The sequence below is a fragment of the Diceros bicornis genome, chromosome 8 (genome assembly GCF_020826845.1).
Source record: "Diceros bicornis minor isolate mBicDic1 chromosome 8, mDicBic1.mat.cur, whole genome shotgun sequence".
Taxonomy (NCBI): Eukaryota; Metazoa; Chordata; class Mammalia; order Perissodactyla; family Rhinocerotidae; genus Diceros; species Diceros bicornis.
Genome location: NC_080747.1, coordinates 2765649 through 2780328, shown reverse-complemented (window position 1 = coordinate 2780328; position 14680 = coordinate 2765649). Strand labels below are relative to the sequence as shown.

Genomic DNA, 14680 nt, shown 5'->3' with positions numbered 1-14680 from the left:
AGAAAAAAAGTCTCTCAATTTGTGACCGAGTAGAAGGGAGACAGGGCCTTTGCAAGGGCTGCTCCTCTGCCTGGGGCGCCCCCCCACCCCACGGGCAAAGCACTAGAACGCCCGGCACGGGGCAGGGGCCCATCACCCTCGGCCCAGGCCTGCCCTCCAGGGACCCTCACCCCAGCAAGAGCCCTCTCTCCCCGCCCACCCCAGGCTGGCCCTTCCTCTCTCCCCCTTTCAGTCACCACTTGTTAGCAGTCCTGGAATCCCAGGGCCCCGGCCACCTGCACAGCTGCTGCTCACCCTCTCTCAGCTGGACCACATCCGGAACCTTCCCACGGCCCCCTGCCTCACTGCCATCTGCACCCTGGGGCCAGAGTTATCGCCCTAAACACAGACCTGCTGGCGGCACTCTCCTGCTCAAGCACCTTCACTGGCTCCCTGCTACTCTGAGAACGCAGTGCAAACTCTGGGCCAGCTGACCGGGCTCTCCATAACCTGGCACCACTTCCTCCTTTTCCAGCCTTCCCTCTGCCACCCACCCTGACGGTCCCTGCCCGTGCCATTCGCGCCACCCACCCAGACCTGACACACATCTGGAGAGCCCTTTTCTCTTCTCCCCCCTCTCCCTACCCTTCGATGGCTGGGCTGCCATCCTATTCACCCTGCGGAGGCCCCTCTCAGAGTCACCTCCAGAGAGCCTCCCCGACGCCCCTGGGCTGGGGTCTGTGCCCCCCTCCCGCCCGTCCCCGGTGCCCCTCATGCCCTCTGAGGACTGGAAATGTCTCGCATCCGTCTCACACAGGCTCTGAGGCTGCCCAGCCTGCCGTGTGCCCCCCCAGCTCCCACCCCTGCACCTGTGCCTGGCACGGAGAAACCACTGACATAGTCCCTCCTCCGCCCACATTCCTGGGGTCAGAGACCAGAGCCTCAGCCACAGCACTGGGTGTTGAGACCACCCAGCATTTGGACCACAAAGTCCAAAAGAGGCACCAGAGGGCGTGTCAGAGCTGGAGAAATGCAGTGTTTCAAATATACAGCAAGGAAGCCTCTCCTAGTTTGGGGCTTCATCCTTTACTCACTAAAAAAAATCATTTAAAGATGCTCACTGTGCCCCAAGAGGCTGAAGGAAGGACTAGAGGAACAGACTGGACCCAGAGGAGATGGGGGACCAGGAGGGAGGAGTAGCCAGCAGACGGCTGGACTCGGAGCACACAGATGGAGTGTTTCTGAGGGCCACCGTCCACCACGCGCCTCTGCCACAGACTCAGGGACCAACCCTGGACCAGACTCTCTGCCACCTGCTGAACTCGCCAGCATGCAAGGACCCTGATCCTCTGTGAACACAGCCGGCTCCCATGGACGTGGAAATGCCCTTGAAATGCCCTTACCAGGAGGACCTGCCCATGTCAGGGACGGAGACTTCTTCTGGGCCCCCTCCTCCTAGAAAATCCTATTCGTCCTTGGGCCCAGCTCAAATGCCCCCCGCTCCTACCCAAAGCCTTCCTTTCCTGGCCTCTGGGCTCCGAGTGGGCCCCCTCTGGGGACGGCACCCCGAATCTCTGGGCCACCCCCACCGTCTGTCCCTGTACACGGGACTAGGTCTTGTGCATATGCCCTGCAGCCCTAAACACACAGCAGGCCACTACCAACCCAGAGAGAGAGAATCAGGCCACGCTGGGGGACCTCGGGCTTTCGGCCACCAAGCTCACCCCGTCTGAATCTGAACAGGCTGCTGTCCTTGTGGAGACAGAGAGAAAATGTCCACTCATGAGGCACCAGGGCCACGCGGAGCCCCCCACACACGTGGCCAGGTCCTAAAAGGTCCCAGCCACACAGCCCTGGTCATACCTTCCCTGACCTGACCCTCCCCCACGCCCGCCAGGGCACATTCCTGACACCCAGTCACACCGGACGTCTCAGGGTGGCCAAGGAGACCAGGGTCACCCTTCGCTGCTCTCTGGAGAGTTGTCTGGGACTGAGGGCCCAGGGGGTGTGGTTCTGGGGGCCCCAGGGCCAGGCTGTACCTGTATCAGGGGAGGGAGAGTATGTTAACTCCTTACGCCCAAGAATTCCAGGGCCTTCTGATGACTCCACCCAGCTCTCTGTCCTCCAGATTAAACGTGCATGGGGCCCACAGACTCAGCACGATTCAAATTCTAGAACCTTCACAGTCCGGGTGACCCCTGTCATGGGCTGAATGGTGGCCCCCAGAAGATATATTCACATCCTGGAACCTGACTGTGACCTCATTTGGAAAAAGGGTCTTTGCAGAGGTAAACGAGTGAAGGATTTCGAGGTGAGATCATCCTGGATTATGAGGCGGCCCTAAATCCAATGACTGCTGTCCTCTAGAGACAGAGAGAAGACAGAAGGAGAATGTCACATGAAGACCGACGAGAGACTGAAGCGATGCGGCCACAATCCCAGGGACTCCTGGAGCCCCCAGGAGCTGGAAGCGGCAGGAAGGACCCTCTCCTAGAGCCCCCCGGGGGAGCCAGCCTGCCCGCATGGGGACTGTGGACAGAACTGTGAAGGAATACGCTTCTGTTGCTCTAAGGTCCCCGGTTTGTGGTGATCTGCTACAGCAGCCCCAGGACCCTAACTCACGCCCTCCCGGACCTAAATTACCGGCCCTCCTCCCAGGATGGCCCCCGAGCGGCCTGGTAGTCTAACCCCACATGCGGGGGTGCCCCGTCCCTCCGTCCCTCCGCCACCCAGTCCTGCAGGAGGAAGTCCTCACTCAGCTGAGGCATTTCCTGTGACAGTCTAAACACCAGCTTAAATTGGCGGAGCAGTGGCAAGCTTGTCCCTGGAGGAGAACAGAGCCCAGTGGGACCTGCTGAGGGCTGAGGGCAGAGGGCCGGGCCGGGCTGGCCCAGCCACCCGCTCACCCTCCACGGTGTTCTCTCACCGTTGCTGACTGGGCAGGTTTGGCCCGTGGCCTCGGGACAGCTTGGAGCAGGAGGGAAGACTGAGAATACCCAAGAGCATCTGCGCTCTCGGGTCAGTGTCCACAGTGGCACCGAGGTCTGGCCTCGGGCGCTGCAGGTCCGCTGGGCCGGCCTGGGTCTGCAGACTGAACTCATTTGAGGCCTCGCACAGAAGCCCCAGGATGGCCCTGCAACAGCTCGCTCTGGTTTCTCGCAACCCAGGAAAACACAACAGCTTGAGGTCCAGCCTCCGCCCTCACAGGAGTCGCTGCCGGCTGCCCGGGCTGTTTACAAGCAGAAGAGGAGTCCACCCACACCGAGAGTCGAGAGGCGGAAGCTGAAACTCAGAGGCCACAGAGGAAAGATTCCAGCAGGCCTATTACATTAGGTCAGGGCAAATAACACGAGTCTCCAAGGAAACGGTCCTCCTGCCCTGCCCCCACCCCCCGCCCCCACCGCAGGGCGCACACCAGCGCCACCCCCGGTATGCACCCCAGTCCTTAAAGCAGCCACAAATGATCCTGTCTGAGCGTCAGAGCCAGGAGGGCCTGGCCCGGGAACTCCACCATCCCAGGCATGAGCAGAGTGAAGTGAGTACGCAGGTCTCCCTCCGCCAGGGACCCCACATGGAGGGAACCTCGGAGGGGAGGGTTGCCGCCTGCCGAGCGCACTGCGGCCTATGGCCCTGACCACCCATGCGAGGGAGCAGAACAAAGCTGAGCAAGGGTCCCCTGCACCCTCCATTGCTCTGGACCCCTGAGTGCCGCGACCTCTAATGTGCCAAAGACGAGCTGGCCCGAGGGCTCGTCCAGCAGGGGACTCAACTGATGACCCATCTGGCCCTCCACGCAGCCCAGAGCAGGTGGCCAACAGCTGTGCTCACCTCCCGCTCAAATTCCCCGGGGGTGGAATGCACACGCCTGCTGCAGTCAAGGCCCTTCAGTCTCTGGCTGTGGCCACCCCACGGGCTCCAGGGACCACTGCCCCAAACTGCCCTGCCCCACAAACCCACCTGCACCTCTGCTACATCACCCCTTCTGTCTCCCTCTGCATCTCCAAACTCGTAACTTCCCCCAAGCCCACAACGCAGCGAGCACAGTGACGTGCAGCTGGCTACAGATGTCCCGCTGCCTCGAGCGGGAGCTTGACCCTCCCCTGCTTGTTCATCTCTGCAATTTATGTCTTGTCTGCTCACAGGCAGGGCCCCGCGGGCTGCCCCCACAGGGCTGGCTCCTGCTGCGAGACCCACCGGGTTTGTTCCCAGCACCCGGCACGGCCAATGGAACACGGGCCCAAATCAGCCTGTTCCACCCACCTGCCCTTTGCAGAACGAGGGGGCCCAGGTGGCCAGCATCCAGCACGACCATGTCCTCAAGTGCATTCCCTCTGCCCAGAGAATCCAGGCATGACCAAGGCCTGGGAGGCTGGCACACCCCCATCCAACCTGGCCGGACGAGAGCCTGTGCCAGACCCTGAGCCATGAGCCTGTGGGTCGGGGGGATTAATGCCCTTTTACGCGGGGGTGGAGGGGGAAATGTGGAGTGAGGTTGCCAGCAGCTCGGAGCCTCCATCCCCACCTCTGCATGAGGGAGAGGGTGACGACACTCCTCTGGCAGGGGTCCCGGGCTGAACGAGGGTGGGGATGCGCAGCGCTAGGCCCAGTGCACGGCTCCCACCCAGGGCCCACCCTCCGACCCAGCACACTGACCGTGCGTATTGCAGCTGCATGCCAAGTCACCAGGAGGCCACTCAGCCCACTGCGAGCGCTGGGCAGCCAGCGCAGACAGGCACGTGCTCCACTGGAGAGAGGACAGAAGGGGCTGCGCGTCCCTCCCCATGGTGACTGCAGGTCCGTACGGGGGCCCAGACGCATACACACCCCATACTCGGAGAACTGTGGGCAGGGGGCACTGGAACAACCCCCAGCCCCAGAGCAGCCCCAAACTCTCTGTGGGAGGGACCAGGGTACGCTGCTCTAAGCCCTGCTCCTGAGCCTGGAGGTCAGCTCACTGGCATGCTCACTCCTGTTTCTGCACTCACCTCGCCTGGGACGTCACTGTGGCCCTTGGGCACTTTGCCCTCAGAGCTCAGGAGGGGCCCTCATCTGTGACATTGGGCAGCTCTTCCTGCCCTGCCCTGCCCCTGGGTGTAGGGGGCTCACGGGCCATGGGAGCTGGTGTGTCCACGAGGAATCCTTGGTCCACAAATGTGTTTCTCAGTACATCCTTGATAAATTTATTCTTTTTTTTTTTTCATTAAATCCAAACACGAGCATCTCTGATGCTCTGTGACCTCAGACTCAGAGCCATGAATTGTGACATGAAGGCCACACTCCAGAGATGCTGAGTACCTCCTATGTGGGTTTTGTGCCCAGAGGGTCCCTCCTCTCATCCTCCAAGTGGCCTCGAGCCCCTCCCTCCAACGGGGAAGAGCAGAGGCAGCTGAGGATCTGGACTCAGGGCTAAGCACCATGTTTTTGGGAGACACAACCCTCGCTGTGTTTCTGAGACGCCAGGACGGCAAGCATGCGAGTGGGGTGGGCCGGCTCCAAGCCAGGGTTTTCAGGGACAGCCGAGAGCTCTGGAGCTGCCTGGGGCCCAGCGTCCCCTCGGCTGCATACTTACAGTACCCACACCTGGTCCCGCCTTCAAAGATGAATCCGTTGGGCACGGCCCCGTAGCGCCGGAGGTCAGACAGCTTCCACTGCCCCGTGACGGCCGGAGGGACGTCCCTGGCCACGACGAGGATGTCGTTGCAGAGGTGGAGGGTGGCCGGGCCGCTCTCTAGCTTGGTGCCTGGAGCCACTGTCACGTGGAACCTATGCACTGAGGGCAGGGCAGGGGCAAGAGGGCATCACCAGGGGCAGAGGAGGCAGGGGAGCAGAAGGCGGAGTAGCTCCCTGGGTGTCAGCTCCATTGGGCAGGCTGCCCTGCATCGCAGCCCCACTCTCGGCAGCTGCTCCCAGAGCAGCATCCAGCCCTGGGGTGGCTGCGCTCACTGCCCCCATCCTTCAGGACCCACCTTGTTTGGGGGGCGGGGAAGTCCTCAGAGGGGCTGCCCTGACCACCCTCCCCATCCTGACACGGCCGGACTCGGCCTCAGCAAGCTCCTCACACAAGATGGCCGATAGATACCCTGCGTCGGGAGTCCTGTTCACAGAGCACCTCCCCTCAGGAAACATCCCACCACAGGCAGCTGGCATGGTCCCATTTCACAGATGGAGAAACTGAGGCTCAGGGAGGCCCAGCCTCCAGTCAGTTCATGCAAAGTCTAGGGTCTGCCTCACAGCCAAACCTGGCCACAGGGACACTCAGGAAACCGTGGACCCTCCCCTCTCCAGTTAGGGGTTCTCCCTGGTGCTGAGCACGATGCACTTGCTCCCACGATCTCGTCCTCTACCTCCACTCAGCCCTTTGCCCCTGAAGCCCCTCAGAGGAGGACAGAGGAGCTCTGCTCTCCCCAGATCGCCCCACCCCGGAAGGGGGTGCATGCCTGGGGTACCTGCCCAAGAGCGGACAGCAGCCTGCTTGCCTCAGCCACCACCTCATCTCCAACCCTGAGCCAGCGGGGCCAGTTCCCACCTGTCCCCTCCTCCTCCTCCGAGCCCCACCCGAGGCCCTGCAGTGGGGTGTCAAGGGGCTCCTGGGCGGGGGAGGCAGGCTGACGTCCTGTCATGCCTGGCCTGAGGTGGCTGGGCATCGGTGACCCCATCATGTTGTCCTCATCGTGATTTCTATAAAGGCGCCAGGACAGTGCGCCAGCTGCCTCTGTGCGGACCCCGCCCCAGCCCACAGGGGAAGGACAGCTGTGCCACTGAGCCAGGCTGAACCGGCGGGAACCCCCAACCGGGGAACTTTCTAGAAAGGCGTGGTTCTTCCTTCCTGCCTCCGCGCCCTCTCACTGAGCCATCCACCCACCCGCTGCACTAAGTGCTGGTCTGGGAGCTCCTGCAGGAGGGGGGGCTGCTGCTCCGGGCCTGGCTGGGTGAGGTGAGCGAGGCCCTCACCTCGGGCGCAGAACCCTCCAAGACCAAGGTCAGTGACATTTTAATGATTATTTAAACAAATAAACATTAACGCAACAAGTCCAAGGTAAACGAAATCTCAGATGTCTAAAATGAAGACGAGGCCCGCCAGGGTCCCTGGCAAGTGCAGGCTCAGAGCCAGCCTTTATTTTAAATTGATTTTGAGGGTTTTAAATACTACGTTAAATTATCCTTGATCTTGACAGCTGCATTTTTTGGGTCCGAGGCGAGTCCGGGCCTGCGGCTCCTCTTCTGTGCGCAGGGTCGGCCCCCACCCGGCCGGCTGCTGAGGGCTCACCCCGTCCCAGCTGGACTGGGGCTGCCCCCTCTGCGCGCACTGCCCGGGGTGGGCAGCTGCCGCCCTGTCTGCCCGCCGGCCGCCCCGCAGAGCTGTGGGGCGGGCCGTGCCCCCGCGCCTGCCTGCCTCGCCTCCCTGGCCTTCCCTCCCCAGCTCGGGTGGTGGACCGGCTGCACCCCAGTGGGAGACGCGGTGGGACGGTGACTCCGTGACAGCCCCTTCTCCTCGCACCCTAAGCACAGAGCCCGGCGGAGGAGGGACTCAAATACTTCTGCCCGGGGCCCTGGAGTCGTGTCCCGGCCTCTGCAGCGCACGGGTGAGGGCCCCCAGGACACTTAAGGATGCGGCTGCCCCCCACCCCGGACCCCGCGCCCTGGCGTCACTCACCCTCGCCAAGTGCGTAGCGGATCCGGGCGTCCCAGGCGCACATGGCTTCTCGGCTGTCGAAGCCCAGCATGACGGCCTGCGACAGGCAAACGATGGCGAGCGTGTGGGCCAGGCCCTCGTAGGGCAGGCCGGGCTGCAGGCCGCAGATGTCCTCCAGCGTCAGGCTGCTGCGCTCCCCGCAGGCCCCTGGCCCGCTCCGCCTTGTCCCTGTAGGCCAGCATCAGCAGGCAGTCTGCAGAGGTCACGGGACAGCACAGGTAAGGGCCATCAGGGGCGCCAGGCCAGCACAGCTGCCACCCGAGCCCCGCCCCCCCCTCAGAGAGTCCTGGGTTCAAGGCGTGACCCCAAGCAAGCCCCCCAGCCGCTCTGAGCCTCCGTTTCCTGGTGTACAAAACTGCACCCCACCACCACGGCGCACCAGCCACACCGCAGAAGTGGGCCTGGAGCTCTTCGTGGCTGGGCCGCCCACCTGAATCGGACCCCCACGGCCGGGTCCCGGCCCCACCACTGCATCCACCTGCCCCAGGTGCGAGGGCTCACGCGGCCGCTCTCAGGGGCTGTAGGGGCTCTGGTGGGTGGCTCCGGGGACAGGTAGAGCCTGCCGGGGGCTCGGGCCTTCTGCTTCAGCCCTGCGTGTGCCCCTTCCGGCCACACCAGACCCTCTTCTCCCGGACTCCAGCCCTGAGGGGGGAGGAGGGGCACTGGGCCTCGGGTCCCACTGCCAGACCCCACACGAGCCCACCCCCGAGACCCCGTGCCTCGGGCCCCAGTCTCTTCCCCAGCTGCAGGGGACGCGCCTGAGTCTGGGCGACTCGGGCCTCTGTCCTCAAGGTCCCCTTTTCCCTCCACATCGTAATTGCCCTCCCTGTTACCCCAACGGCAAAGCGGGCCCCGGGCCGCGGGTGCAGCTGCACTTAGCGCGGGGGTGCGCCTCCAAGTGCAGCCCGCGCCCCCACCCGTGTGGCCCTGGGCCCTCGCAGGGGACCTGCTGCCGCCTGTCCTCCCAGAGGCGCCCCCGCCGTCCCGGGCTCCACAGCTTCTGGGCCCCGAGGCCCGGTCTCCGAGGGGGGCACAGGGTGTGGGGCCTGAGTGGACACCAAGTGTGGGACACCCGGCATCCTGCGGGAAAGCGGGAGAAATCAGGTGCCTCGTCCCCGTCCCTGCGCGGAGAGGACGGGGAGAACGCGGGAGGCCGCCCCGGGAAAGGGGCGCAGCGACATGGCCACTTGAATCCTCCGGAAAGCAGGCCCTGCCAAGCCAAGTGAGAACTTGCTCACAGGAGGTCTGCGCAGGGATGGAGCACGCCAAGGGGTCGTTCTGCCCCGCCCCGCCTGGCCAGTCACACAGCCAGGCCCGGGGCCAGAGGAGGACGGGACACGGAGGCTGCGGTCCGCAGACCTTCCCCGTGGGGGCCAGAGGGCGGACAGCCGTCCCGGCCAGGCCCCTGCCCTTGTGGGGTGAAAGGGCCGCAGGCCGCATGTAAACTAACACGGGGGCTGGGGGCCCCCAAACCTGCAGTTACAAAACGGGGAGACCCTCACCCCCTGTGTGAGGTCCTGTCCGCAGTAGCCAAAATGCTGACATCAGAACAAAGCTAAGAGGTTTCCATTTTGAGGGAAGGAAACTCCCAGAACCCACAGAGCCCCGTCCGCCCATCCAGGGCGCCGGCCCGTTCTCTCCCGCGCGGCCCCGGAAAAGGCTGCAGCTCAGACAGCTCCTTGGGAAACTCGTGGCCTGGCCAGAGGGAAAGAAGTCACACAGGTGGCATAAAGGCCACGTGTCTTATGGAAATGTCCCCCCAATGTGTCACCAGAGTCTCCAGGGGTGAGAACTTGAGGGAGGTCCCAAGCATAGAAAGATTCGCAGTCAAGATCCTCGTGGGACCAGAGGGAAGCCACTGAGCACAGCGGGGCAGCTACAGAAGGGAGCGCAGCATGAGGACAGCCCGCCACCCACACCCCCAGACACACCGACCACCTCCTGCCGCCCCTCTCCCCACAGCAGGCTCCGGCGTCCCTCACGGTGTCTGTCCCTTGTCTATTTGCTGTCTCTCCCCCCAACCCCCAAAGGTGAGCTCTTAAAGGCAGGCCCACCTCTGCTTGTGCACAGTGACAGCCCCATCACCTGGCACAGAGGAGGGTGGGGATGTTCTGTCAAATGAAAGACCATCGCTTTAGGTGTGGTCCGACCCGAACAGCAGAACGAGACTGTCACCTCCTTTGTTCTAGGAGTTATGCTCCCAGGAATACAGCCAAGAGCAGGGTCAACAAACCTTTCTGTAAAGAGCCAGACGGTAACTATTTTTGGCTTTGTGGACCACACGGTCTCTGTCACAACTACTTAACAACACGTAAGTGAATGGTTGTGTTCCAATAAAACTTTATTAGAGAAATAAGCAGTGGGCCGGATTTGACTTGGGGCCGTGGTTTGCCGACTCCTGGTCTAGAGTCGAGTTTGCTACAACAGCCGGTGCGTCACCCCACGGGTCCTCACCCTTCCTCATGCCTCCTGCCACAGAGCAGGTCTCCCTATCCTGGGGTGTGCGTTTGCACGACTGATTTTGGGGGCCTGCGTGCAAGAGCCAACACTTGTCCCTGAGACTCTCCCCCCGGGGGTGTCCAGTCTTTTTGGATTCTGGCTGTGTCTGAAATGCAGCCCACACCCTACTCCTGAAGGAGATCTGGGATTCATGAGCACCCTCAGCCATCTGTAGTGGGCTGAATGGGGCCCCCAAAAGGTATGTACTCGTCTGACCCCCGGAACCTGCAAATACAACCTTATTTGGTAAAAGGTCTTTGTAGATATGATCAAGTTAAGGATCTCAAGATGAGATCATCCTGGATTAGGGTGGCCCTAAATTCAATGACGAGTGTCCTAACAAGAGACAGAAGAAGAGACAGACACACAGGTGAGGAGGCTGCGTGAAGACGAGTCATGGCTGATGCAGCCCCCGGGGAACGCCTGGAGCCCCCAGGAGCTGGAAGAGGCGGGAAGGACCCTCCCCCAGAGCCTCCAGAGGGAGCGCAGCCCTGCCCACACCCTGACTTTGGATGTGTGGCCTCCAGGACTGAGAGAGAATCCCGTTGTTTTAAGCTCCCGGTTCATGGAGATCTGTTACGGCCGCCCCAGGAAACTAAGACACCATCCAAGTCACTGATTTTGTTTTTAAATACGAGCAAAACAGTGAGGGCCACGCTGTGTGCCGTGCGCTGTGGGAGCAGCTGACCCACCCCACACTCGGGGCCCCCACGCCCCCCAGCAGTGTGGACCCCCGGGAGTGTGGGGCCCAGGGGGCCCTGTGCTTGCAGCTGCCCCAACCCCCCACCTCTCGCCATCACCTCGGCCCACAGATCGACCCTATTTTGAAAATCCATCCTCAGGGAGTGCTGTTCAGTGCAGAGCTGTGGCAGCGACAGGCACCGAGAACAGCAATTCTCGGTCTCGGGCCTCGGACAAAGCAGGGGCGGGCGGGAGGGACAGCGGCCCAGCGCCAGGGAGCAGCGACACGGCCCGCCCTTCCCGGGCTGCAGCTCGCCTCCGGACACGCTGGACAGAGGGCTGCCAGAGCCTGCACGCCGGCCGCTGGAAGCCCAGCAAGACTGGTCGCTTGGCGGGGTCCCCTGGTCAGGGCTGAGGAAGCCCCGCCGGCCTTCCCGCCCAGCACGCCGGGCCACCCCCTCAAACGGCCTGGTCGAGCTCCCCTCCATGCTGGGCCGTGCCACCCGACCTGGAACAAGCTGGCCCCGCTCATGGTGGCCGCCCACGTCTGAAGCCTGGGGCTGCAGGGGCGCGGCCAGGCTGGCCCAGGGGAGGAGCCGCAGAGTCCACAGGGCCGAGGGGGCCCTCTGGGCCAGGACAGCTCGCGGCCAGGGTCGGGGGTGGAGGGACACGGTGGAAGGAGGTGGAAGGAGGCACAGACGCAGCAATGACACAGGTGCCAAAGACAGTGAGGACCAACGGGGTGCACGCACGCTCACTCACACCCACAAGCTCATGCATGCTCACACGCTGGCATCACTCACACAGATACACACTCAAACACCCACACGCTCACTTGCGCATGTGCATGCTCACACAAGTATGCACACGTATGCATTCCCCACACTTGCTCTTACACGCGCACACACTCCGCATCACTCCCACGGCCACTGAGCACCCCGTGTGCACAGGTGAACCAGCTGACCTGGTTCAAACCCCACGTCCATGACTGGGGACAGTACCGCAGCTCCGGGGCCTCTGCTTTCCGTCTGAGGAACAGGCAGCACCCGCCTTGCGGAGCCGAGGCGCGAGCAGGGCCCGCCCGGCGAGGCTCTGGGTAAGCGCCACACCGCCAGTGAGCCCAGAGCAGACCAGCAGGGGACCTCGCCAGGGCCTGGGATAGTCCATGTCATCATCAAATGTTGTAGATTACCCGCCCCTGGGGTCAGCCACCCCCGCCGTCCAGCAACTCCCACCTGCAGCGAGCAGGGCCAGTGTAGGGGGGAGCCAAGTGCCCGGTGGGCACCTACCCACCCTGCAGAAGGGACCTGACGCTGACAGACCCCCGCTGGGGGCCGAGGAGCCCACCACACCTCCCGCTCTGCCCACAGCCGGCCACCTCCCTGCAGCCATCAGCCCAGCTCACTCTGCTTGTGAGTAGCTGGGGGCCCAGGGGACAGAGCCAGGCCCCAACACAGGGGACACCCAAGACCAGGGACGGTCAGACACCAAAGCTGGCTGGCAGATCAAGGAGAAAACTGTGAGGAAGTGCTGCTCAGGGGACGGGAACAGGCACTCGATGACAGGGGCTGTCGGGGTCAAAGACTCTCCCAGAGGGGACAACGAAACCACCCCCCAGTGATGTAGGACCCAGCCCAGCAGCCCCACAAGGAACAGCACAGTGCTAGAGGGAACAGCCAGTGCAAAGGCACAGAGGCAGGGACCCAATGGGCAGGCCGGCACGGGGGGAGGGGAAGAGTAGTCCCAGGGATAGGCGGGGTCCAGTCAGGTGGGCCTGGTGAGCACACTTGATCCTCCTCCCAGCCCACCAGGGAGCCCTGAGGGATCTAAGCAAAGAGGGCCCTGCCTGGCTGCACGTGGAGAATGGACATGGGGTAACAGCAGAGGCCTCCAGGCTCCTGCAGCTGTTCTGGTGGAAGGTGCTGCTGGCCTAGGCCAGGAGGAAAGGGGGCCGAGGCTCTGCAGGAACGTGGTGACAGCTTGGTGACAGCCCGGAGGGGGCCGTCCCTCTGCCTGAGGCAGCGCTGACTCCCAGGTCCTCTCGCGGGGCGGGATGCGGGGGTGAGGGAGAGGTGGGGGTGAGGGCGAGGCTGGGTTCCGGTGGGGGAAAGGACGCCTGGGGAGGTGGCTGCGGGACGGGGGTTGGGTGGGGGTTCTGTCCGGCACACGTGAGACTGAGAGGCCCATCAGACACTGGGCAACGTGCACGCAGGCAGCTGGACACGCGCGTCTGGAGTAAAAATAACCGTGGAGTCATGAGCACTCAGAGGCGATTACGGCCGGGTGGAGCTGCGGGGAGGGCGGGCCGGGAAGAGGCAGACCTCTGGCTTCCGCAGGCGGAGACGCGGCCGAGAGGATGGAGGGCCAGGGAGACAGAGGGCGACACCCACGGACACAGCCCGAGGCCTGGCACGGAGGCCCAGTGGGGGCCGGATTTGGCCCTCAGAGGTCACGGTGACCTTGAGCCAGCGCCTTCAGCAGAGCAGCATGGCAGAAGCCCGAAGGGACTCAGCAGGGGCAGCAGCCTGGGGAGGGGGCTGCTAACCAAGCCAAAGCCAGGAGGGGCCCCTTCTGCCCCTGGGCCAGGCCCAGTTCACGATCCTTCACAGCGTGGGCCTGGGGCGCGCAGAGGGCTGTGCCGGCTCACACAGGCGGCACCCCCAGAGCACGGGCATCGCGGGAGCAGACAGGCCCCACAGGTCCAGGGGCAGACCCAGGGTCAGCCCCTCCCACCCACCGCCGGTCTGCCCTCCGTGGGGACCCTCCCTGGGACCATCACTAGAGCCCAACTAGGACTCGGGTCACAGTGCATGGGAGCAGAGCCGAGGTCTGAGCCCAGTGCTCTGACTCAGTCCTGACCAGGGGCTGCAGGAGGCCCTGGCCCTCTTGTGCGAGGTCTCCACGGGGACAGGAGGGCTGGCCGCCACCCACACCGTGTCCTCGGGCTGCCTGTTCAGCCAGGGACTGAGACATCACGCCCATTCCCAGGGACACAGATAATCCAGAGCCAGGAGGTGTGAGCCGGAAGGGACCCATCACCACCACCCGGGACCTCATCCTCTTGGAATAGGCCCACCTTAGCAGAGCTGCCAACTGCACAGGCTGAGGGGCCAGCCCAGGCCGGTGGGGCAGCTCGCAGCATCCAGGGCTGTGCCCTGAGGCCCCATTCGTGGGCTCACAGCACCTGCCAGGCTGCCTGTGAGGGATGAGGCCAGTCAGGGGACCCTACCTTCCAGGAACTCAGCGCCAGGACCGAGGGCAGGGACCCCGGGGGAGACTGAATGCACACCCCACCGTCAGTGGCAAGAGCAGGTCTCAAGGGGACCTGGCCCAGAGAAGGGACCCAGACACAAATCCTCTGGTCCAGCCAGAGGTCGAGACCCCAAGGGACACAATCCCACTGAAGCATTACTGCCTTCGTGAAGATCTCTCACTTCGTTTAATATAAGAGGTTTTCCTCTCTTGCACTCACTAAACTTGACTGTAAGAAGTGCTCCTGGTTAAGAGAAGCGCACACAGGAGAAAGGGCATTGGGCGGAGGGTGCCCTCTGGCCCCACAACGGCCTCTGGTGCCCCTGGGCTGGCGAGCCCTCTCAACCGCCCCTCATGGGCCCTCCCTGGAGAAAAGCACCATTTTTAAAGATACGAGTCCTGGATTTTTATGACGACAAGGCAGGGCGGCCTGGACTCTCTCCTGCACAGGCCCCCTCTTTGCTGCACGCAGGATCTGGGAGGTCTCAGCTGTGGGGTCCTCCAGGATGCCGACCTACCCCTCACACCTGAGTCCCCCCCGGGAGCTGGTGTTTAGGACAAGGTTGGGTGAGGCGG

At 63.4% G+C, this 14680-nt stretch overlaps 1 protein-coding gene across 1 annotated transcript in view; it reads right to left on the bottom strand.

Moving 5' to 3' along the window:
* DOK7 (docking protein 7) overlaps window positions 1–14680 on the bottom strand; it is a 35533-nt gene that overhangs the window by 18759 nt on the left and 2094 nt on the right. The window contains 3 exon segments of the mRNA XM_058546633.1: window positions 5549–5749; window positions 7634–7808; window positions 7810–7865. Of these exon segments, the coding sequence (XP_058402616.1) occupies window positions 5549–5749; window positions 7634–7808; window positions 7810–7854 (421 nt within the window). The 5' untranslated portion in view covers window positions 7855–7865.